The 27,018-nt window shown below is 34.6% G+C and overlaps 1 protein-coding gene across 2 annotated transcripts in view; it reads right to left on the bottom strand.

Moving 5' to 3' along the window:
- LOC127969570 (ankyrin-3) overlaps positions 1 to 19,650 on the bottom strand; it is a 186,971-nt gene extending 167,321 nt beyond the window's left edge. The window contains exon 1 of one of the 2 annotated variants that reach the window (XM_052571630.1): positions 19,526 to 19,650. In XM_052571630.1, the coding sequence (XP_052427590.1) occupies positions 19,526 to 19,564 (39 nt within the window). In that variant the 5' untranslated portion in view covers positions 19,565 to 19,650. The remainder of the gene's footprint in view (positions 1 to 19,525) is intronic. The other variant, XM_052571629.1, reaches the window with a different exon arrangement.
- Positions 19,651 to 27,018: the final 7,368 nt, after the last annotated feature.

The following is a 27,018-nucleotide window of genomic DNA, read 5'->3' as shown; positions in this document are numbered from 1 at the left end:
TCTAGTCTGTCCTCTGCTGGCCAATAACTGTCATGACATAAACAATCCCACCCTGTTCTTTTAAAGGAGATCGGATATGAATTGTTAGGATACAATGTGTGTCTGCATTATATTTGGCATCATGATATTCAACTTAAAAACCCACTTCCATCATTTATTGCTTGATATGTACATATTCAATCATATAAAGGAAAGGAAAGCTACCAAAGTACAATTCATGCATTCAGTGAATTCATAAAGGATTAATTAATCATCAAAAATAGAAGCAAATAAGCAGCCGCCAAACCTTCGGAGTCTCACTAACATGCAGCTTCACTAGTAGTTGCAGTGCAGTTTCTCACCCTTAATTCAATCTGGCAACAGACGCACAGCTTCACACCTAACACAAGGCGTCAAAACCCAGACTTGCTGAACCCTGATAACCTCATTTTTTACTGTTCCAACAGGACTTCCAGTGCATGAATCTTATAATAAAATGATTGCTAAAAGGATAATAAATAGGTTATTAAAAATAAACCATTACATGCTATAAGGGAAGTTCAAGGTTCAAAATAGGATATGCTCTATTGACAGTGTGCAACATGCCAACAGTGACTACAAACAGTCATTTCAGCTCATCTGTGTAGAGAGTGGCACTAGTATGAACTATAAAACACACAGTTACAAAATAAACAACATATCAGTTACCATATCAGGTAATTCCAATGTTAATATTAGAGATTTATTTATTTATTTATAAGTTGTGTCCATGAGATGCTCACATGGTACAAATGTCTAGCCATGTGACCTAAAAAGTGTTTAATATTTTTATTGAAATTAAAAAGTTCAATTTAATTTGACTAGATAACTTGGTTAGAATGAAACTTCCATCAACTGATAAAAAAAAACACACAATCCACAAGTTATCTATATTTATTTCCATATTTGTTTAGAACTCTTTTTGCTTGTAAACAGTGCTTGATCTGTGCATATTTCTCTCCTGATTCAGACTAGATGACTTTTTCATTGGCGAAAGCTATATTTTGAAGAGAGGACCTGTATTTATACTGGAAGCATTGGTTTGAAGTTAATGATGGATCTTTCTATTACAAACATGCAGCCTTTTACTTCATTTGGATTACTTATTGTGATGTTCTGATAAAGAAATAAACTACATTTTGGATGGGTGAGTACATTCTCAGCTAATTTTCAATTTGGGTGAACTTTTCTTTAATATTGTTGCAGCAAAAAAAAAAACTTGACTTCCAGTGTAACAGCATTACTGTACAGATTCAGGGTTGAGCAGTCATCAACAAAATGTCAAAGATGATGTGCATAGCAATGTTTTGATTAACAACATTCCAAGACACTATCGTTCATACAGGATGTGTTATTGTATTCAAGATAGATAGAGCGCAACGGAATGAAACAAACGTACAGGAGGGATCTCAAGATGTGCTTTTTTACAGTCAAACTACTTTTTATGCAACTTGGCATGGTACATTAAAAATGCTATGCTAAAAAAAACACTAGATCAACATCCTGACATGTACATTTACAAAAGGCAAAAGCTGACAAAAAGATATGAGCCATATAAAAAAATCATGACATGCTGATGGAGAAAAACAGAGCTACAAGAGCCTACTTATATATATATATATATATATATATATATATGTCCACGGAAAAAGTGTAAATCTGTCTGTTCTGTTCTTCATTTACTGCATTAGTGTTTTTATAGATCTCAAAACTCTTTGAACTTGGTTCTACCGACATATGAAACTGCTTCCTAAAAAATTATTTTTGTTCTGATGCAATACTCTTGTAAACTACATCACCTGCCAGATCAGTGACAGTTTATTAAACAAGTAAAAAACTAGCAAATCACTGGATGCAGCTCGCAAAAAAAAAAAACAATGAAGCAGCTCTTTTGCTAAAAAGCTTTGGCTGACTGATTTTTCCAGCTATTACAGTTTTTGGGCATAAAGTATAAAACTTCTTGTCTGACTGTGCAAACAAATGCAGCAAATCAAATCAAATGACAGGACAGCATTAAGCTTTTGTTCACAATTGCACATAAATTATTTTGCACTGTCATTGTATTATAAATGTACAACCAATGAAATCTGATTTATTTATTTGTTTATTTATTTATTTTCAGGCAATGTAGTCAATATCTGATTGAAAAAATCTGATCACTCAGATTAAAGTAATTGTAGATTAATTTCATTATTAATTTATTATCATTTATTAAACTGAAACTAAGACCATAAAAACAAAATTAAACATTAACTGAAATTAAATAAATTATATATATATATATATATATATATATTTATTTATATATTAGTGGTGGGCATAGATCTTTTTTTTTTATCTAGATTAATCTCACTGTAATCTTGGAATTAATCTGCATTAATCTAGATTAAAATGGCTCATTTGAATTCTGCCAAAGGCATTCAGAATATGTATGCTACCCACATAAAATAATGACTAAAAGTAACGTTAAGTCTTTGAGAATGGGTTTCTCAAGACAGGTGGTGCATTAGACCAGGGGCTCATCTCCTGTATCCAAAATGCATCACAAACTGCTTGAAAAAGCTGTAACTGAATTCCACATTGCAGAATGACCAGGTGCAAACAACCTTATGCCTGTTTCACACATACTCCGTCTGCAGTGTGTATGCATTGCGTTTTATTTTTTTTGCCCCCATGTTAACGGATTCCAGCGTTCACGCGGTTGCGGTCCGTCAGTGCGTTCCAGGAGCGTTGCGTCTGCAGCAGTGCAGCGATCGTTTACGTACTGAGTGGTGGACTACAAACGTGTCCTGTGTGAAAGCACAATGAGTATGAGTCCGTGCTGCTTCAGCACCACAAACGAAACGCCCACGGACTGCATACGCACTGCAGACGGAGTATGTGTGAAACAGGCGTGCGTCTTGTCGAGGTTTCCATTGGGAAGCTTCTGTAAAAAAAAAAATTCCCTGAAGCAAACCCGCCGGCATCAGCTGCATCCCTGTTAGCACATCACGTTTGATGTGGTAATTTCACAGTAGGCATACACACAGGTTCGAAGACTCGTTCTCGCCCCCTACAGATTCGGCTAGGTATACACCCGCGCTAAAATATCAAGGTGAAAGTCATCATATATATATACACAGGGTGCGATTTGCCGGGGGAGATGCGTGGGATTTCCCCCTTTCTGGTCAATGTATCCCTGCCTCTGCTGAATTATTTTTATCCCCGGTGGGGATAAAATTTATTTATTATTTTTATTATTATTATTTATTATTTATCCCCCCCTCAAAGTGATCAGTGCTACTACACTAGTGGCGAGACGGATCAAAAAACTTATCACGGATCCGTGGTTTGATTACAGTCAATTTTATTTTAAAATGCGCTACTTTGGCTGGCTCTGATATAGTTGCCGCTCAGCCTCTCTGTATTCACCACTCTGCAGACTTGCTCCATGTCCCGCCCACGGCGCTATCTGATTGGTTACACCTCACGAGTAATAGCCTATCAAAACTGGCGAGACAGTTGAAGCCGGTCCGCTGGGCAGTGGAGTTGCTAACTTGGCGACTTAGCTACTTTTTGGGCAATTATTATTTAAGTCTCTGAGACTCTCTGGTGCTGCCGTATGAGTGCGAGATCTCTCTTTCCCAGCGCGAGGCTCTCTCTATTCTTTTAACTAGGCCTATGTATTGGCAGAAGAACGGATGTCGTGCTAACAATCATAAACAACAGCACGTGGTGTCACAGGCGTTGGTCTTCAGAGTGCACCTGGAAAGACAATAATGGACGACACTCGTCTCATCGTGGAAGTTGAGAAATATCAAGTTCTTTATGATCCACACAATGTACTTTATAAAGACTTGCAGGAGAAGGAAAAAGCATGGGATGAAGTTGCAGCGGCTCTTATTGCAGATGGTAATTAATTTTATAGTGCTTTTGACGCTTTCGCTGGCACACGAGCAAACAACTCAATATTTGATTCAAAATTGATTCAATTGGAACCATTTATTTACAATTTCTAAATTACACATAAGCACACAAATAACAAAAGCAGGAGATACATGCATATATAATAAACAAGTAAATGCTGATTTCAAGATGAGCAGGAAGTCAAGGCTGTGAACCATTTACAATAGGCTACACATAATTTAAAACCGTTTATTAAATTGGTTTTCAGGGTGTTTTTTGGTAAATTTGATTGCAAACAAACCCAGTGACAAGATGGTAATATGCACCATGTTCTCTCCTACGTCGGTTAATGGGATGAACCCAAAGTCTGGGTCTTTTTAGTTTCCTTAATAACAAATATAGCGCGATGGCCTTTCTTCTATCAACAACACGTAGGCTACTGCACGGAAAACAAAGACAGCAAAACAAAGATCCAACAAAAGTAACAATTAAATTATTAATTAAAAAAGCTTCTTGCCTAGTCTTTTTATTTAAATGTATTTTAAATGGGAAATAAAGCAATGCGAACGTACCCATTATAGAGCACTCTGACCAAAATCTGCTGTTCAGTTGCGCGCTGCCTCCACTGCCGGTGTGAAAGCAAAATAGGCGCGCGCTGCTTCTGCTCTGCCTACCTGCTGCTAACGCGCTGCTTCTGCTCTGCTGAAACTTGCGGTGTGAACCCGGCCTTATTTATCAAAATTAATTTGACATGAACCAAGAGAAATGAATCAAGTTAAAACATTACCAATTACGCGTTATATGCTGCTCAGTGCTCCTGTTGTCTACATGGTAATGTTTTCTCTTGGTTCTTGGTTCTAAATAAATGCGACTTGTAGTCCAGTGCGACTTATATATGTTTTTTTCCTCATCATTATGTATTTTTGGACTGATGCGACTTATAGTCCGAAAAATACGGTATATATGTAATGTGATTTAGGACTATACTGTAATAGACTAAAATATATATTTAATAATGATGAGAATAAAATTTAAATTGTTTGGCAAACTAAAATAGTATAAAATTAATGTAGATAGTAGCTCAGATCATTTGGTTTGAGGAGAATTGGATGAGAAATAGTTAAGAACTCATGTTGTTGAGAACTCTTCTGAAACTCTAGAAGAGACACATTAATTCACTGAAGAGTAAAGCAAAAACAACTGACTTTCATTCATGATTTTTATTTCAGTTACACGTTCCTCCAGGGTGTGGAGTGAGTGATCTGTGTTAAATGTTGGGTACACACCTCTTATCGTAACCTTGAACTCCATAAAATAACTAGAGCAACATATTGAACGTGCCTAGCTCAAAGCTTTACCTAACAGAGGAGGGCTGGGCTGTTTGCAGCTCCTCACTTGTCAAATTCCACACATTTCTATGTAGAATGTCACATCGCAGCTGCAAACTAACAAAATCCTGCATTATCCAGTAGTGAGAGTCAGGATTTTTGATCATACTTAACAAAAAACAACAAAAATCAAAAGATCCAAGGCAGATTTGAACTAAGCTCTAGAAGCACTGCACTGGGCTACAAGTATTTGAAGTGTGTGTGCAGCTAAAGCTCTGGAATCAATCATGGAGTGTCAAGCAAAGCTGTTAATCACGTAATTTGTTTTGACAAGTCAACTGCATGCCATTATACTTTGATAAGCAAAAATCCCAATGTCCTGTGCATGACTACACATGTCTTTGCTATCTGTCATTAGCAGTTCACCATCTCCCACAGTCCTCTGGGAACACAGGGAACATCAGAAACCTTTGATCTGTTTAATTACACTCTCACTTGTAACACAATTACCAACTTCTCACTACAAATATCTGTGCTGAGGATTAACTTTAATTATAAATCTCTAAGTATGCAACAGAACGAGTTAATACACCTGGAATATGCAGTCTTTTGTGAATAGAAAGATCAAAAGAACAGGGTTTATAAAAAAAAAATGGTACATTATAAATATCTTTAATGTCACTTTTGATCAATTTAATGTGTCGTTGTTAATTGCCTTTAAAAACAATCTTGCTTACCCTAAACTTTTGAAAGGTGGTTTTATGAACATTTTTCAACATTAATAATTATAAGAAATCTTTCGTGAGCCGCAAAACAGCATATTAGAAGGATTTCTGAAGCACCATGTGACACTGAAGAGTGGAGTAATGATACTGAAAATCACAGAAATAAATAATATTTTAAAATAGATTCAAATAGAAAACAGTTGTAATTGCAGTAATATTTTACGGTACTACTGTATAATAAAGAAATACAATTTCTAATACAATAATACAATATATTTTTATTTACTTATATAATACTTATATTACAATATAATACAATATAAAAAAAACTATATAACTGAATAACAAATAACATAGGCATGCATTATAAACCTAGACAAGTTGGAATTTTAACGTCTTTAATTCAATAGTAGATTAGCCTAAAGTTTTGTCCAAATTTCTATAATTCACTAAAAAAGCGCAGTGAACAATTTTATCCAAGACGGCTGACAAAGCAAAAGAAATGGCATCACTTGACTACATTCCACTTTCAGTTTTCTTACATTCTTATTAATATTTAACGTTTACATTTTTAACGTTTCACTTTATTAACAGATACTTAAAGTCTACATTCCACTGTTTATTTTTTATATTTATAATTCTATTAATGTTTAACTTTTTAATCTAAGAAGAACAACAGCATGTTTATTTTTGCAGGTGTAGAAATGAGAATTGTGAAATTTTATTATTATTATAACCCTAAGGTTTTTGGCTTTGTAGACATTGGATTAAAGCCACAGTGTTTGTGTAAGGTGTGTGAAAAAAAAAAAAAGACAGATAGAGATTGAATGAGAGTTGGTTCCCATGCTTCAAAAAGGACTTGATTTGGTTTTATATTCTGTTATTAATACCCTCAATTTGTATTAAGCAAGAGAACTTCCACAACATTAAACAACAGGATTTCAGAATGTCTTTGCAGCAGCCCAGGATATCAGAAAATGACATGCTGCACCATATATAATCAGATCAGACTGAAGGGAAGAGAATTTGATTTCACCGGCTGGCGCCGAGGAGAATCATGTGTCATACAAACTGCTTCAATCTTCTTCACATTAACTGATTTGCATTCATCAATCTACAGTGACTTATTATGTCTTCATGAATTATATTTAGCCTTTTATCTCATGACTAGCCAGATTTATACATTACAGCACAGTGAAAGATTTTGTGGTTCAGTAAAATCGGCAGAAAACGTACTGCACTTTCTGTACTAAATAAGTTAGTTCAATATAAATTCACTTAATCAATAAGAAACATTGTTGTCATTCAATTTAACGGAGCTAATTTTGGTTTTCCTAAGCATTTAAAAGGGGCAGTTTTATTGTTGTTGATGATTTTGTTGTGAGTCATAGTACATAAAATCTGTGTGTGTGTGTGTGTGTGTGTGTGTGTGTGTGTGTGTGTGTGTGTGTGTGTGTGTGTGTGTGTGTGTGTGTGTGTGTAAGAATTACATATCTGATGGATATCTCATATTGCAAAAAAAACAACCTGAAAGAGGGAAACAGAAAACAGTTTGTCAGTAGTATGTTTTATATTCAATACATTTCAAGTCAGGATTAAAACAGCTGAAAATTTGTGAAAAATGTGATTGGCCTATTTATAGCTGCAGTTTGAACTTTTTTGTGTTTATATTTTACTACATTTATATCATGTGAGTAAACCTACTGTATAATGAGTTTTTATAATTGGATTATTTTAGACTGGTTCTGGTAGGAACTGCTGTGGAGTAGCCCAGTGCGTGACTCATCAACCACATAAACCGAGAGAAGTAGCTCCAGCTACAATATTCTTCTGCAAGCCATGTGCAGTTGTTATTAACTGCTAGAGTACCAAAAGTTATGTGCCTGCAGCTTTCACTGTAAAACAGGATTTCCAATCATCTCTCAGAAATGTAATTGCACTTTGGAGCTGTAAAATGATATAGCAGCCATTATATTAAAGGTTATGACTTTTAAAACTTTTTTTAAACTGGCCGTCCCTCATCTTTTATCTCTGAAAGTGTTTCGAATGATACAGCAACATGATTCCATAACTGTGAGATTTACTCAATAGTCTGTGAGTAAAAAAAAAAAAAAAATATATATATATATATATATATATATATATATATATATATATATATATATAAATCTGAGTATACACAATCAGTCAAAGGTTTGGAATCATTAATATGATGATATACAATATTGATAAAAAAATGATATTAATGAGACAGTTTACTCCAAAATCAGTTACGCACCCCCAAGTTTTTCCAAACCTGTATGAAATTTTTTCAGCTGTTGAACACAAAAGGAGACATTTTAAAGAATGTCGGTAACCAAAAAGTTCATATAGCCATTAGCTATGTTTCCATTCCCCTCTTTTTATGCACATTTTTAAGCATCAAGTGATAGAAATGCCAGATTTAGAAGAGAAACCCCTTAATTTCTCAAAAAAAAATTATGCAAGCTTGAGGTAGTTTTTCACTTGTGTGAAAAAGGGTTACAAATAATGGGAGATGCAAATGTATTTTAACAATAAATTGAATTGCAATAATTTGCAATAAATTGCATGAGTGTTTAAAAAAGTCATGTGAACAGCATCTGAAATGTTGTTACGACCATTCTGAAATGCTTAAGCAAATCTGTCATAAAATTATTTCTCTATAATTGCCTCCCAGCACTCTCTTAACCGACTGCGTTCCCAAACAGCTGGCATTCACCACATTTATTGTTTTATCTGCTCCCTCTGAGGGCACAAGTAATTTATTATATTTAACAATTATTTTATTTAGTGGCTTCTCCTACTTTTCTCAGTGATATTTTATGCCAGTTTGTCAGAGAGTGAAGATTTCTTGGACTTGTTGGATGGAAACGCTACTTATACGGAAATGTTTTATACAATATTCCAATTTTGCACAACAACAACTACTAAGTTAGCAACTCAGGATACCAACCCGAATACAGACTTTCATAAAATGTGGAAAAAAACTATAGAAGTCAAAAGCTTCTGTCAGCATTTCAAAAGATTAAAAGTTTAACCACTGTGAATAATTGTTAAATTGGTGCTTGATGAAAGTAATAGCTTTAACGTTGACCAGCACTCAAGTATTGTTTTTCACTGTACAATGAACTATTCTGAAAAGAGGAAGAAATGTGGCACCACGTTTGAGTTTCAACAATGATGTTGTGGTACTGAGGTCATCAGTTCAGGCATTACTTCACGCATGACCTCATGATGTACAGCAAACCTCTGACATCGGTCGTGACATTTCTCATGTTGTCTCGATGATTTCACTACGGTCAAAGCAGTGATGTCACTGTATACCCTGCCTGTGGTGGGAAATAAAGAGTATGTACATCAACATACACAAGATGCAGTAATTCTGAGACTTCTAAAGACTTCATTTACCACAATAAAAATGGACATATAGACATACAACCTTTTTATAATTCAGAAAAGGATCAAAGTATTGCACAAGCAAACAGTCGCCTCACTGAAGGTGTGTCAGGTTTGTAATGTGCCTTCTAGCCATGTACTCATATGACTGTACATGTAGGCTGACCTCCGAAAAATGCACCTCTGTCCCCTGAGGTCACATCAAGCCCAGCCACACCACTGTTCAAGCCTTTGGCTTCCACTATCAACACCCTAATCTGCTTATTATGGCCACACCTCTGAGGTCTGGCCAGCTCTCACTGAAGCATGAAGATTTATGGGACAAGAGATTAGACGTGACGATTGGAAAGCTATATTGCACATGCTTTTTTAACACTTCAAAGTGTCAAGAAAAGGTTCTTAAGGCTAACGGTGCCGTCACACAAAATGTCTACAAGAGACATAATACAGTAATGATAAGAGACCTAATGCATTATAATTTCCATTAATTAAGCTACTTTTATAAAGACATAAATTAGGAACATATTAGTTATTGTTGATGTTTTTGAATATTCACAAAACACTTCAACACTGTTTCTTCCAAGCAAACTGAAACACCAGCTATAACTTAAGCATGAGTAAAAGCATCAATCAACAATGAATTAACATTTACAGCATTTTATTTGTGAAAATGTTATTCTGATATTAATATTTGATACATGTATATTTTTATTACTAAAATATGAATAAAATAACCCTTATGCAAGCTGATCCCAGCCGAAATGTAATCATTTAAATTATGTAAAAGTTTAAATATGATAATTCATATATACCACAAAATTATATACGATTCATGATTTTATGAATTTATTGAATTATGTTTGAAATCACAATCTTTATGAGTCCATGATTGTATTTATTTAAAAGCTGAGAGAGCACATGAATGTCACCACAATGTTGTACTGTTATTGTCGTAGCAGTGGGAAACACCAACATTTAGATTCTGTAATGTTAGTTAAAGCTTTGCTGTTTAAGCAAATTAGTCTTGGTCATGATTTAACACTGAATGTTGACTGTATACTTATTTGTATTTTATTAGTATATCATGAAAGTTTCTGAAGCAAAACTATATTTCTGGTTAAGAACCACTTTACCACAAGGTTTAAATATACTTACAATTATACTATTTAAATTAGTTTAATTTGTATAATTCATATTTTATTAATTTTAGGCATGAACACATTAGTTGCATTTGATCCATCCTTTGTGAATTCCAGTGAAGGCAGGATTGTGTAATGGAAGCAGGCTGTGAGTTATGAAAATGCTGTTTTATCATTAACACATCTGCCAGTAAATCTCCACCTCATTCTGCCTGCATGAACCTGTCCTTCCCAGCATGCCCAGCAATCAAAATAAACGCTCAAATGGTCTGACTTTCTGAAAGAATGATAACACAAATATTAAGTTTAGATCTAAAACCACTGTACAATAGAAACATAATTTCAAGACTTATGAAAACAAACGGTACTCAGCTAAATGAAAGTGTTTATGATCTGTTTATCTGAGGGGTTGTGTTGTAAAGTGCTTGAGTAGTAAACAGCATATCGTTAAAAAATACTGCTATTTTCACTTAGGCTACGTTTACACTAGTGCGTTTTCATTTTAAAACACATAACTTTTGCTACGGTTACGCCTGTCGTTTACACTACTCTGGCGTTTTTGACCCTTGAAAACGAAGACTTCTTAAAATGCTGCAGAACCCGTTTTAGTTTGAGACCTCCAGAGTTGTGTTTCAGTGTAAACGGACCAAAACTGAGACTTTTGAAAATGGTGACGTGGCTGCCCACATTCACTATGCATATCCTTGACGACCGTGTAAACAATAAAATCATGCTCATTGTTGTACCCATAGATATGTATACGTAGATTCCCCATTCAACCACTCTAAACACATAGACAGGCCCGTCATCTAATAATATGGCATCTACCTATACATATATTTGACCTGCATGAATGGTCATGTGACACGCGTTTCGGTTGTTTAGTGTGGACAGAGATGGTTTCTGAAAAATCTGAATGTGAAAACATGGAAGGCCCAACGATGGTTTCGATAATGATCTTAGCAGACGTGCCAAACTGCCCTCAACTCCACAAGCTGATGCGCACTGATGCAGGCACAACTGAAGCCATCACATCACAGACACAGTGTCTGTCAGATCTGCTCTCATCCCAGACCTTCACTGTCCAGTGCCAGCCGGATTCTTCCTGCTGACAGGAACGCTGATAGTGTAAATAAGTGCTAAAGACTCCAGCTCTGACTCACTTCAGCTCAAATGAGATCAGATCGCAGACTTAGACACCTGATCTGTGTTGCCCTGCGTGTCTTGGGAGCAGAGAAGCGTTTAACAGTGATTGTGAGTGTGTTACAGGCATGCATAACTAGAGAATGATACATCCAGGTCAAGTCCTTCCTTTTATGCAAAATATGGATAGATAAGAGAGTTTGCATTCAGGACAAACAGGATTCCAGGTCACAAACACTATTGGAAAGCAGCTGATAAGCTGTTGATCCTGTACACAGTAAGGCCACATACTGTACATTCATCAGCTTTCACATGAACTCTAGTGATACTGTACAAGTAACAAACTTCAGTACTCAAGGTTGCAGAGTTACCCACAAATATCTTGGCATTTAAACTATTCATGTTAAGGTAGCTAGCTATAAACATGTTGAAACTTTAATTAACATGCTCAGCAAGATTCAGATTTGCTCCAGGCTGATACCATGTGTGTTGCAAAATAAATCATTACTATTTCCATTTTTGTGGAATTCAATCTCTGTAAGATGTACAGAGGATTTGTTTAAATAAAGTAACTGCATATTTGCCTATTTAATATAATCACATTTTGAAATCTTTCTATATCTAAACCTATCTAGCGACTGCCCTTTTCTGAGACATTACAGCTATAACTTCACTGTGAAAAAAAAAGTTTTTTTCAGTTTTATTTTATTATGTTATTTATGTTTTGTCATAATTATTAAATAAAATTAATTTATATAAAATATATATTTATATATATATATATATATATATATATATATATATTTATATATATATATATATATATATATATTTTTTTTTTTTTTTATTTTTTTTTTTTTTTTTTTTTACTCAGATACTTGTAAATAACGGTCAATTGAGAAATATGCTTTCTGCAGCCAGATGTAGATTAAGATCTAACAGCCAACAGGGCCAAACCTTGACCCCTTTAACAAGTGTATTTGCACATATGTTCTTCTTCATATTATTTTTTGTATATTAAGCCTTAATGCAAATCTTTTGAATATTGATTACTCTGCAATATTCATGACTGTACCATTTATCAAAAGCAACAGCTGTGCATGTTTAGAAAACATGAAGGGATATTGACTTTGTCTTACATTATACTTCACAACTCTTCCTTTTTCATCCCAAACAAGTGTGAGAAACTCAGGAGATGCCAACAGCGCCCTGTCTGTGACTGCCTTGAGCAATGATGCAACCATTCTTCCCTAGAGCAGCTTATGACAGAAACACATTCCACACAATCTGACACATATGACGTGTTTTACTTTTGTTGTTTACATACTTGTCTGTTTGCTATATGTGGCAGTCCACTGGTAACTAGCCAAATATTTAAGCCATCCTGAGGTACGGTTATGTGAGGTATCAGATGTCAAGCAAACACTTTCTTTATGGGTGTTGTCAGTCCAGCAAATTAGAAACAAGTACGTGTTCACAAGACTCAAGGGCATGTCAAGTGTTCCTCTAATTTCATTCAGGTTTTTGTTTGAAAACAATATATATGTGTACACAGGATTTTTTAAAATGTTTTTCTTATTATAATGAAGTCTCTGAATGTTTTCTATTGTAATATATAAAAAAAATGTAACTTACTTATTTGATGCAAAGCAAAAAAAATGTCATCATTACTCCAGTCTTCAGTGTCACATGATCCTTTCACAAAATATTAAGTAGGATAAACTGGTTATAACATTTATTATTTATTATTAATAACCATTATTCTGAAGGATCACCGGAGACTGGAGTAATGCTGAGCAATTCAGCTTTGCATCGCAAGAATAAATTGCATTTTAAAATATATGCAAAAACAAAATAGTTATTTTCTAATTATAATATTATTTCACAATTTTGACATTGAGAAAACAAATTGCACATAAGATGGCTTGTCAATAAGTTCTAACTGGGATTTCTGCAGATGCTATGAGCTCAAATATCAGCAGGCCTTCATACCATTTACTGCTCTTGCTTGAATGCCAGGGGCACACTATGGAAGACAGTCCCCATGGTAACCAACACAACAGCCGGATTCTCCATGGCAACTAAAGCACCACAGGGATACAAATGTGAGGAGAAAACACAAAACTGAAGAACAAAGACTGTTTTTGTCTTCTACACATTAAACATTCAAACAAATCTGACAATTTTCATTGTTTACTGTAGACAAATAACAGTGCAAGAAGTCTCTTATGGTCACCCAGACTGCAGTTAGTTAATCAAAAATTCCATAAAACAGTAACATTGTGCAATCACAGCATATTAAAATGATTTCTAAAGGATTGTGTGACACTGTAATGATGCTGACAATTCAGCTTTGAATCACAGGAATTTACATTTTAAAATAGATTAAAATAGAAAACAGTTCTTTTAAATTGTAATAATAGGGCCTATTTCACAATATTATTGTATAAAAAATCTACTAAATGCAGTCTTTCTGCGCATAAGAGAATTATTTAAAAAACTTTTTTTTTTAAACTTACACAATTAAACTTTTTGAACAGTAAATATATATAAAAGTGAAGTATATAGGCCTAATAGTACATAAAGGTATAGTGATCATTAAGCTAAGATTATGGGGCCCTATTTTAATGATCTAAACACAAAGTTTAAAGTGAATGGCGCAGGTGCGCTCAAGGCGTGTGCGTGCAAATAGATAGCCTATTCTGATACATGCGATGTCTATCCATTATGACATGTAGGCATTTTTATATATATATATATATATATATATATATATATATATATATATAGCCTACAAAAAAAAATCTTATGTATTGCAATCCTTAATTTTTTTATATTTGCCATATTTAATAAGCAGTGAGTACGTTCTTTCAATAACAAAGATAAAACATTGCGCCAGATTTGAGCTAGTCTATGGCGCAGTCTATTTTCAGCTCATTAAAATAGCAATGCGCCAGCAATGCGCCTGAACACACCTCATTTTTAGACCAGCACGCCCATGGGCGCAAAATGCATTTGCTAATTAAGCTGCGTGGCGCTGGACGGGAAAATGTGAATGGCGCCAGACTGAAACTAGCAAACATACTTGCGCTTTGCCTTGCGTCGCATTGCGCTGGGTGTATTATAGGGCCCTATGACTTTATTCTGTATTTTTTTACATATTGCCATCATTACAGCATGTTTAAATTTTATTATAAAATTAAGGCAAACTGAATCCATGTTTCATGTTTAATTGTTATATTTGCGATAAGTGATTAATATTTTCTGTGGCATCAAATTGCAATATGAATGGCATAACTGTTTTCAAGCCCCAAACCTGTTGTTGTGTACTGTAAGTAAATGCCAAACACATAAAAAGTTTCCCCTTTTTAGTTGAATACAGTGTTGTGTAAACACTCCCTTTGAAGCCACAATATGTGAAGATTAATCAGCTTATCTTTACCATCTTCATGTTAATGCATGTCTTTAGTATTTTCAAACTACACCATCACAGCTGTTCCACACTGGCTGTAGAAATAAACAGGAGCATGCAACCAGTCTGAGCCACATACCGTGAGAACAGGAAGAAGAAGAAAATCAAAGACAACTAAACAGGATATACTATAAGAGACATACAGCTTAACTCACAGTTCCCTCACATAAATAACAACTACAACTCAGAAACAAAGACGAATGTGACACATCAGCACATAAAGAACTGCAGACCTAAAACATCATTTCAAAAGGCTGCTTTTTCTCTTCTAGAATTTATAGTCTCTGCTCTTGGCCCACAAAAGACATTTTTTAGCTTCTCAAATGGTTGCATAGCAAAAGTCGAGAGAGGATCATTGCCCTGTGGTCCTCTAGACTTAGTTTACCACCTTATATCATACTTTCCCCAAAGGGATGTTGCTTAGCTGTCATGCAAGTTGTTTGCAAAAAACTAAATGGTGTACAACACTTGGCTAACTTCAGGATACACTGACTGAGAAAATACAGCAAGAGGCTTGACATGTAGGGTTTGGAATCCATAATGAAGTTGTGCTATTTCTGGTGAATATATAAATCAAAATGAAACGCAGATTGTATGGCTCACTGTCACTGCATTGCAACATCATTTGAACAACATTCCAAGTACACCACAAATTGCTTCTTTTAAACAAACATAAAAATACTTCTAATCACTGACAGCAATTATTGAGTGACTACTTCATTTCCTGAAAATCTCATGGGAAGACCAGTGCTAAACACCGTACAGCCTAACAGGCAAAGGCAGTTTTGAAAAACTAATACCATTTTCAACAAAGTAAAAAATAAAAAAATAAAATCCTTACAGCTTGAATTTATGTGAGTGACACATTTTAATCATTTTAAAATTGTTTTTTCACAAGTTGATATGATTATTTTGGGTATTAATGAAAAGTCTGTAACATAGTGTGGTTAAAATTTCTCAAAAGTATAAAAGCAGTATAAAAAAAACAAAATTTCACTGTCAAAAACAACTCTTTTCAGAGCAAATTTTGTAGCATTTTCCTTTAAATGTTAATGAGCTCTGCTGACCCAACCCTTACTTCCGAGCCGCTCTCACTCAGAGAGACTGTTTACTTTAGTCGCATTCACTGTGTAACTTGCCAATTAGCACATTATTAGGAAAGGCGATTTGCAAAGATTTATTTAAAAAACCTTGTACTCATCCTCATACAGACATCCTGTTTGTAGACAATTTACATAGAAAAATTATATTGTAATGCCCTTCTCCTTCATTTTATTATCTTTTAATGAATTACAGCTCCCATAATCAATAGAAAATGTAGTACACAAACATCTCTTTAAAAAGCTTCTGTTTACTGTATCGCCTGCCTTCTATGGGTGGTAATAGCATGACGTTAATTACAGCAGGCAAATAGTACTGCCTTTTGTGATTACTGTACAATCTATTTTAAGCCTATTGTGCATAAAAATGAAGTGTGTTTGCAACCATGGAGCAAAAAGTGAATTCATACTTCAATACTGCAACGTCTTGTAAGCCAAGTCAGTTTCGGTTTATGCCACTGAAGGTCTTTCTGACAGCTTTTAAAAGCTCTTAACTCAGCTCCATAAACTTTTATGGATATTACCACAGTGACTCAAGTTACCAAGATGTAAGCAGACACAATATATTACTAGAGTCTAAAGGTAAACCCCTGCTCAGAAAGATTCCCTTTTTCGATCCTTTTAGACAAATTTAGTTTCAGTTTTGTCTTATTCTGTCTCCATTTATAACATGCTAACAGTCCTGGTTGTAAAACAAATAGTTTTCAAAACATGGCAATGCCTTGTGATTTAATATACCTTCTCAAATGCACTCTTAGTTTATTGTGCCAAGAAGCTGTTTGACACTCTTGACATATTAAGATTCCAAAAACGGACTGCATTTAATAAACTAGAGTTCATGCGTATTTCATCTGTCCTTTTTGTAACAGAAAGTTCTGTAATAATGTGTAAACAATACATAGGGCTTATTTTATTAGAAGACGATCTCTCATCCAACTGCATGATGCAAATGTCGGTCAGCCGGTCAGCCGGAGTCATCCGTACCTAAGGTAGCCTTTCTGTCACCCCCATCGCTCGGGGTCGCCGCTAAAAGAAAGTCTCATTCACCATCTCTGTATCATCCCCAGCTGTGTCAGTCAAACAAACCAACGGCCCATTGAGTCACGGGCCAGCACTTGTAACATTTGCATCATCAACGCATCACTAGCTCATTTGTTTATCTCCAGAAGAAGCCTGGAGAAAAGACAACTTGAATGTGCTGCATTCAGATCTTGCTTAGGGTTCAACTGAGCATGTAATAACTGTATCACACAGGCTTTGTTTTTGTTGTGGTGAACATGAAAGGTGGACGAGTGCCAATTGCATAAATAAAAATGCAAGTAAATGCTCACAAATGAATCAGATTAAGAAAGAAAGCAAAGATGGAAGACAGACTGCTGAACGAGGAACAGACACACATTTATCATTTAGGTTTACAGAGAAATGATCTCCATACATGGGATGGAAACAGTAAATGCATGTTGTTCAGCCTCTAAGGGGCAGGATTTCTCTATCCAACCCGCTCCGGACATCTGAATATCCCGCATTTCCTTGTTCTACATCATAGTTTGCCCAAACTGTAATAATAAACCATTAACTTTGTACTGCTGCCATACAGAAAATAACTGTTTCCAGCATATCAGCCATGTAGTCTGCACAAAACACAATAGTTACATGACCTAGTAATCAATCAATCACTGTGTAAAAACTGACAAACCACATAGGAATGCAACTTTGAATTTGAAAAAAAAAACAACCCTACAGTTATGTATTTCTTCACCACAACCATTTATGCGCTATGCACTACCGTTAAAACTTTTTTGTTTGCTTCCTGCTTTCTATTCATCAAAGAATTCTGAAAAAAAAAAAAATAATATATATATATATATATATATATATATATATATATATATATATGTGTGTGTGTGTGTGTGTGTGTGTGTGTGTGTGTATGTATATATATATATATATATATATATATATATATATATATATATATATATATATATATATATATATATATATATATAATAAAAAAGTATTAAGCGGCAACTGTTTTCAGCAATGATAATTCTAAATGTTTCTTGAGCAGCAAAGCAGCATATTAGATTGATTTCTGGAGGATCATGTGACACTGAAGTGAAGTGAAAAATTCAGCTTTGCCATTTCAGGAATAAATAACATTTTAAAACATTGAAAAACAGAAACTAATCATTTCAAATGATAATAATATTTCATTGTATTACTACTGTTATTAAACTACAAAATTTCACTTAGCCCAAATCGTAGAAGCATTTATTACTTTAATGTCAATGTAAGTAAGACTTTTCAATTGGGTTACATTTGATAACTACATTGTTTTATAGCATTATCCTCTATTTGTCCAATTAGTTCAATTTAAGCATGGCATAACTACTTGTAAATGAAAATTTCACATTTATATGTTCATATTTGAATGTATTGATGTTAAAGTACCATATAACTGGTTAGGTAATGTCTTAAATCCAATTAATGCATTATTAATGAAAGTGAACTTGTTGACTTTATTTGTTGGCTTGTTATTACAAGTTTAGCTTATTGTTAGTAATAAAAAATCTTCTGATTATGATAAGCATACTATTAATGATAAGAGCATCTCATTGATTTGGGGGTGAGATTTCGTGACAAGCTAAGCTGAACCTACAGTATCTAGCAACCAAAGACCTTAGCAAACACACTGAACCATCAACTTAGCAGCTACCCAGAACACCCTTGCAATGCCTTGAAAAAACATTTAAAACATCTTGACCAATATTAGTAACGTTAGGGTTGTCAGTGAGTTTTGAATGCACCATTCAGCTGTAGAGAAAATATAAAAATAGAGGTTTAATATGATTATTATACGGTGTTGTTCAATGTGTGTTTATGTGAGGGGGAAAAAACATCCATAACTGTCATCCAAAGCAACGAAAACATACTTCACAACTTGACAACAACAACATCAACACGCTCACAAACGCCTTCAAAACTAAAGGGTCAATCGCACAGCGCACGTCAGAAAATGCCCGCGAAATATGCAAACGCGCTCATCTTTTTAAAGATACACTTCAAGTTTATTTAGCTCAGATAAACCTGTTTGCGTAGAAACACACTTATGAAGACATTTGGCAAATAACAATATCGACACTGACAGACTAGATGAACCTAACGATGACTTTCACAGCTGTCACGCAGTCTATAAAGTAACAGAAGTGTTCACATCTGCAGCAGTCACGCTTTTTTTTTCAGAAGAAGAGAGTGGAGAGTGAAGAGAAGAAGGTCAGGTGTGATGTCCTCTCACCTGAGCTGGCTCGCTTTCACCTGTGTCGATGGTGGCCATGTTGAAGTAGGTCCCAAAGCAACTGTACACATTAAAAATATGTGCCCCACTGTGCAGCGACTTCCTGCTCTGTCCATTGGCTCTGGTCCTGAAAAATATGTATCCCAGCATTTAACAACTCTCAAAACAATTTTACTTTTAAGTATAGCGAATGCTTTCGAGAAACTTTATGGAGATATATTATAGGCTATAGAATTTAAGATATGGCAGAGTGTTAAAGTTGTAGCCTATTTATTTTACTTTATTATGTTCCGAAGCTCTGAATTGATGACTATGGCTATTGAAGTGCAATACATAATTTAACAGTGATACGAACCCTTCAATATAAAAACATTATCGTGAAGCACAATCTTACATCAGTAAACAGTTTTGTATTGACCATGACCAAACCAAGAGTCCACATTTGTTTCTTCTATAATGTTTTAGTTGTTGTGGGTTTTTTTTCATACTGAGAAGAGCATAATCCAATATCATCTACAAAATTAATTCTGTGGAATTATCGAATATGTTAATATGATGTAAATAGATGACTTTTTCAAAAATAATAAACTTTTTCGATTGATGTCAAGGGATTGGAGTTATCGTTGTTGCTTAAAGAACACTAGATGGCGCCATTGTTTTTGACATTACATTGACTCGTCTGCTGTATTAGTGTGGGGAGACTGGGGCAAGTTGTCACAAGCAATGCATCTCAGAAACTATGTGGTTTGAGTGTGTGTGTGTGTGTGTGTGTGTAGCAAAGGATAGTAAAACTTGACCTGTGGTCCCTAAAGAGGGAAAAAAATGATTAAAAATAGTAAATGATGTTTATCTGAAAGTGTAATAATGCACATATAAGGGGTAGGTTTAGGGATAGGATTTGGTTAGAGGATAGTAACACACACGTGTGTGTGTTTTATCGTACATTTTAAGTTTTGTAATATATTTAATATGGGTATAGTTCTTGGATATCAAAAACACAATGGACACATTAGCTTCAACTATTATGTAAAATGTACATTTCTGTTGTGTATTTAATGTGCAAATGAGAACACAATGGGGATCATTAGTTCAACTATTATGAAGGTATATTCTATATTGGGGCAAGTTGTCACAAGTTTTTTTTTTATGTTGTAGTATAGATTACTTACAAATTATTTAGGCTAAATAGTTTTTACATTGCTTTTTAGACATTTTTGATGTTGAATGAAGTTTGGTGTGTCCTTATTGGTTTTACAGTAGTAACTGGAGTTTCTGTTTACTGAGTGTTATAAGAAATTTATCAAATATAACTTAAACTTCAAATAAATAAAAGGTAAAGGGAAAAATCTGATCCTCTATTGGAATGGTGTTTGTTCTATAGCAAATTGTCTTTAAAATACCAGGAACATGTTCCAGCAATAGAAGACATTCATGGCAGCTCAGTCTTAAAGGTGTTGAATTACAGTGAAGCAGCCTTCATGTCTGTAGAGGAAACCAACCAAAACAACTGCAATCACCCTGACTCAATCCCCCAATATAAAAATGCTTGACATTCTCAACAACACTGTATATTTTGCATCATAAACATTACATTTTACTTATTAATATTAAGAAAACATGAATATCTCATCAAAGGCTATTTTCACCATGGAATTGAAAAATAATAAGAATAAAACGTAAAATAATTGAGATTTTACTTGAAATTGTGAAAAGTCATAATTTTGAGATATAAACTCAAAATTGTGAGGTGAGAAAAACATTAGATCTGTGATATAAATATTTTTAATAGCCTTCCATGGCAGGTTTAAAAAAAATCTGAATTGCGAGATGTAATTTTAGAATTTAAAGTCCATTGCAATTCTGTTTATATCTCACAAGTCAGATCTGAGACAAAAAAAAAAATTCAAATTGCAAGGATAAAGACAATATATATATATTTTTTTTATTCCACAAGTTTAAATGCTTAGACTGTTTACCCACGTTTCACTTAAACACATAACCGGTCTCACCTGCAGTACCTTCATTGACCTCCAGGGGTCTGCAGATACTGCAGAGAACACAGAATACATGAACAGAAATATGTATAACCAGACAATTTCCTAAAGTACAGTTGACAAGATTTTACTGAAAAAGATAAGTCAGCACAAAAATGATGAAAATGTCTAATCTTTCCAAAACCCCTTGCATTGCAAATGTCAAGCAAATCTCATGCACTTGCATAAACTGTTTAGTCACGTGCATTATGCCTTAATTGCACTTGATTCACATACAAACAAAATTACATTTTATTCATAAATAAACGTTATGACTTCATGTCATGATTTGTTTGTCTTACCTAGACTGCCATTTAAAGAGGAAGACACGCCAGTAAAAAGCCTGTCTTCTTGGGACACGTGGCTACTGTTGGCCACTGCCTAAGCCAAGGAATTATACATCCAGTATCCAGATGGGACTGCATGGAGTGTGAATACAGGATAAATCTAGGGAGGTTTGTAAACATGGCTACTTGCACATCAACCTTACGTAATACGTCTCTGGGAGGATTTTGCAGGGGCACAATCAAATGTGGCTTGGCTTTTGCCATCTGTTTACCCATTTGAAACTGATCATTGCTGTTTAAAGGCTGGTTGTATTCCACTAGAGCAGTCTATGTGTGAACAGAAGAGTGTATCAGTTTGTTACTTCTGAGACTGATGTTCCTAACTCTGAATTGATAATTTGGTTGAATTATGTCCAGTTCATTGAATGTTTAACAAATAAAAATGAATAATCATGAGGATGTAGATAACAGTCTGAGGGCATCAATCAGCATTCAATGACTGTGGCAACTTTAACATTTGAAATGATACTATGACTAAGTTATCGCTTTCCTTATTCAAACTGATTTTGATTTTATTTTTTCATGAATAAACGGTTGACCTGAAGAATGAAAGCTGTATCATACACTTGGAAAGTTATGAGCTATATCACTGCTTATCAACACTAGGGTTTTGACAATACACTCACTAGATAATGCAAAATACAGATTAGAACAAGTTAATATTTTAATACTATTCTGAGAAATTTCCATTGACAAAATATTTGTCTTTTAATCATAAAGAGTAGAACAATGCAGTTGTATTTTAAAATATTTTAACTAATCTAGAGCCGTAACTGATTATTTTGGTAATCAAGTAATCTACTGATTATTTTGACAATTGAGTAATCCAATTTTTTTTTAGTAAGAGTAAGACAAACAGACCTAAGTGAAAACCAGGCTTTAGTATGAATATATATAGCCTATATAAACTAACAATGAGGCAATAATAATTGGCTCAAATAAAATATCAAAACCAAGTAATTTCATGGTTTTATTGAACAACACTGTTAAAATACATAATTCAATATGCATAATATGAACATAACCAAATTACAAGTGCATTAAGTATTATAACAAATACTGCAGATGGTGCCAACGGCCTGGTGACATTTCATTGATTAAACAGTGTGATTAAACGACGTTGAAATGAATTTAAACATGTAAACTCAGAAACTTTTATTTTGAAATCGTGATTTACAATAAATGGTATATTTAGAAATAGGTTGATGTATTGTCCTGTGTTGGCAAAGGTTTATAAATGATTTACGTTACAAATCTGGGGAGATAATGCACAGTCTTCCCAGATGCATGTTAATTAAAATTCACAGCATATGCTGAGGAAGAGTTTAACCCCTTTCACACACAGTCTTTACTGGTAAATGACAAAAATCACGGTAAATTTGTTCTGGAAATCATATCGTTCTTATGGAGATGAAATGATTACTCTGAGCTGTTTACAAAGGTCATTTGCTTTTTAATAATTTTTTTCTATGTAAATATGCGCTAGATATACATCTTAGACCATTGCGCATCCTAGATTTTTGTTGCGCTTCTCCATTCATCTGGCCTGCGACTCTGCAAATGGATAGGCTAATGGCACTTATGCGCGTCCCATGTTTATAAGAGCAAAAAATAAATAAATACTTTTGATTTCTGAACCAATTATAAACCAGGAACCGATTTATAAAGTTAATTAAAATGATATTTTTGACAGCAGCAAACTAAAAATGTAAATTAATTAAATATATTAAAAGTGAAAATGTCTATAGATTTATGTAAATGAACATGAATAATAAAGTCGTACTCTGTTCACAAAATATATTTCATCAGTATAATGAAACATATACATTAAAATCAATTTAATACGCCCTTATCTTTAATGTGTGACACAGTTCTGTAACCATTTGAAATGATACTCAGTAACGTTAACTCGTTCGTCATCATCACACAGATCTCGCCAACACTAGTAGCCTATCATTCAAACTGTAATGGTCACGCATTACACAGCGGTATCATACTCATGTTAAACAGATATAGTTCCCCATATATAAATATAAATTTGCAGTTTGATTTTTTTGTCTTTGTAAGAATAATCACATTTTGAGGTACTTTTACCATCTACATTTAGATCGGTTGCCGAAATCATAAAACAGACGTTCTACCAAACTAACCATGAAAAAACTCATCTCGATTATTTTCCTCGTCCCAACAAGTTGTTTGACAACAAAAGACATAAAAAATGTTTAATGTCATGGAAATTGACTTTTCTATTTTTCACTTTTGTGAACACATACCTGAGTTAAAAAGGACAAGCACATTTTGATGCTTTCCTCAGTTGCAGCTCATTAGTAGTCTGAAGTAAACACAGTGTATCACTATGACAACCCACACTATCTGCTCCCCCATTGGCTGAAACTGCTTTGTTTCAAAACTTGCCCAAAATTGCATACTGTCTGAGTAGGTAACTGAATTTAATTGAATTAAAAATTGCGAATGTAAAAAAAAAAAAAAAAAAAATTGGAATGATAATTTGTAATAGTATAGAGCTCGGGCGTAGACGTCATGGAATGGTGCATTGTGGGTAACGGCGGCCATTTTAGAGGCATCGCAAAGCAGGTTTGTAATAAGATAATAGCAGGTCTCCAGAAAAAGTTAGAGAACGTGACAAAAAAAGTTGCCTATACCTATACGGACAAACTTAATAATGAAGCCAAACAACGCTACTTAAAAAAAAAAGAGGTTGTAGGCGGAATCGATCCCTATGAACACATGAAAGTTTACCAAGCCTCAGTTTCCCTGATAATTTATCCTACCGGGTCTGTGGAGTGAGCGCTTACACCTCCGATCAATTTAAAAATGTCACTTTCACTTTTTAAAAAGTCACTGGAGGCTCACCTGCAGATCATAAATGGATCTGCAAATTAAACGTGGAGAAAACAATCTTTTTCACTAAGGAAATGTTAACATTAACCAAGCATCAGTGGTGACACACACACACACACTTAGCAGATTCTGCGAGCTATGAAGCTTGTCTATGCGGGTTTGTTACACTTCAGGAGTAATTACTCACCTATCATACTTGCAAAAATCCACTGTTTTCCTCCGGTAGTTCTGTAATCCGGTATAATATTGAAGAACATTCACCTCAGACACAACCCACCATTCACCAAAACAAGACGCTTAACTTCCTATTTTTAAGTTCGTTCCAGTTTTTTTTTTTTTAAACAATTTGTTCAAATTTGTTAAATACAGTCAGCACAAAAATATCAAAAAGCAAATTAAGTTCAGGATTGGGTCAAAAGAAAATGTTTAAACAAAAAATACAGACACTAAACTGACTCCCTTACTGGCCAAAAACTAGAGAAAACGTAATGTGTTTGTGTCTGAGTTTGTGTGTGTGTATGTGTGAGAGAGAGAGAGACCATACACAACATGTCTCACCATAACTATGTATTATAATATTATCGAAGGTGATGGTTTCCCTCCGTACAGTGGCGACCCAAGCCATCTGACGCCTCTTGGTGATTTCAGACACCTTGTGTTTTTTTTCCAAGTACGAAAATGTTGAAAACGAATATGATTCACGAGGCGTTTGCCCTGTCGATCATGAAACCGATTACAGCAGTTCACAATACAGCAATACTGAACCATTTTCCAAAAAATAATCAAAATTAATGACCAAATGACCAACGTTACCTAATGCCTACTATACAGTACATCTACTTCTGTACCGCGATTCCCACAATGCATTGCGACGTGACGCAACGATCCCGACCTCTATGACATTCCTACATACTACATCCGCCATGTTGTTACTGTCACATGACCTACCTGCGTTGGTTCCGTTGCATCGCTGGACGAATTCCAAACAGCTTTTTTGTGCACTTGAAGGGCACTTTGGGAAGGGGACCCCATTTGTAAGGACGTTCCAAACTAAAGTGAAAAGATTATCCCTTCACGAAGGGCCCTTCCAGAAGTCTGTTAGCGAAGGAACCATGCGATGGTCTCTTCATGGAAGTGATTTCCATTTGTGATAATGTGATCTTCATTTAGGAGATCTTGCCATGCTTTTTAAAGCAAAGTTGGGGTTGATTTCGAGTTCACATACAAACAATAATAGAATAGGCTAATACATTTTTTATAAGCAATATTTATATTATACTTTCGAAATCACATCCCAGAGAGAGGGTCCCCCTCGGTCCATTCCATAATGTCACTGACGTCACCCATTGGTTTCCGAAGAGCGTTTTTGAAGCCAAAAGTGGGCGGAGGCGTCCGTCACTATTTCGGCAGTGCGTCACCGAGCATCAGTCCGGGATAATCGAAAATGGGTAAAAAGGCAATCCACCTGTCACTCAAGTGACCATGCCCTTAATCATGCAGAAATTTCAAGATTAAAATAATTTAAAAGGATGAATTATAAAAAAACATTCACCCTCCTCACAGTTGTCATGAAGGGCAAAATTAGCTATGTAGACCAAACCCACTTTTTGTACCAGGCGGTAAACATTTTTTTGTTTTCTGCAGTAAAGATAGGCATTTTAAAATAGGAGGTCTATGCGACTTAACTCCCTTTTGGAGCCAGCCTCTAGCGGCCAGTCGATGAATTGCAGTTTTAGTCACTTCCGTGTTGGTTCCACGAGAGAGACCAGAAGGTTGCCGCTTGTCTGGCATCCGTAAATCCTCACTCCGTGGCCTCATGAGATAGTAAAGTGCCCATCAAATGCGCGCTTCTGATTTCTACTGTTTTTCGAATGAATTCAGACATACTACTCATCTCACATACTGTGCTTTCACATACTCAAAAGTATGCGATTTCATACGCAGCATGAGTTAATATACTTCCATGTTGAGGTGAGAGAAAATCATATTCAAAAGCAGCTAAACTAGGGGAAATAAAATAAATAAATAAATACAAAAACATTTAAATATAATATTCTATAATAAGTAACAAAAAAGTGTAAATGTCTGTAAATGAGAATATTAATAAAATTATTAAAAATACTAAAATAAAATAAAAATAAACATAATGTAAAATATGCATAAAATCCACAGCTGCAGAACCATAGACTGTATAAAAACAGTGCAGAACCAGTGAATCTGATTATCCAATAAAACTCATATAATTAAATTA

The sequence above is a fragment of the Carassius gibelio genome, chromosome B12 (assembly GCF_023724105.1).
Source record: "Carassius gibelio isolate Cgi1373 ecotype wild population from Czech Republic chromosome B12, carGib1.2-hapl.c, whole genome shotgun sequence".
Classification (NCBI taxonomy): domain Eukaryota; kingdom Metazoa; phylum Chordata; class Actinopteri; order Cypriniformes; family Cyprinidae; genus Carassius; species Carassius gibelio.
Note: the sequence above shows the minus strand (reverse complement) of the source record. Positions and strands in the feature narration are given on the sequence as shown.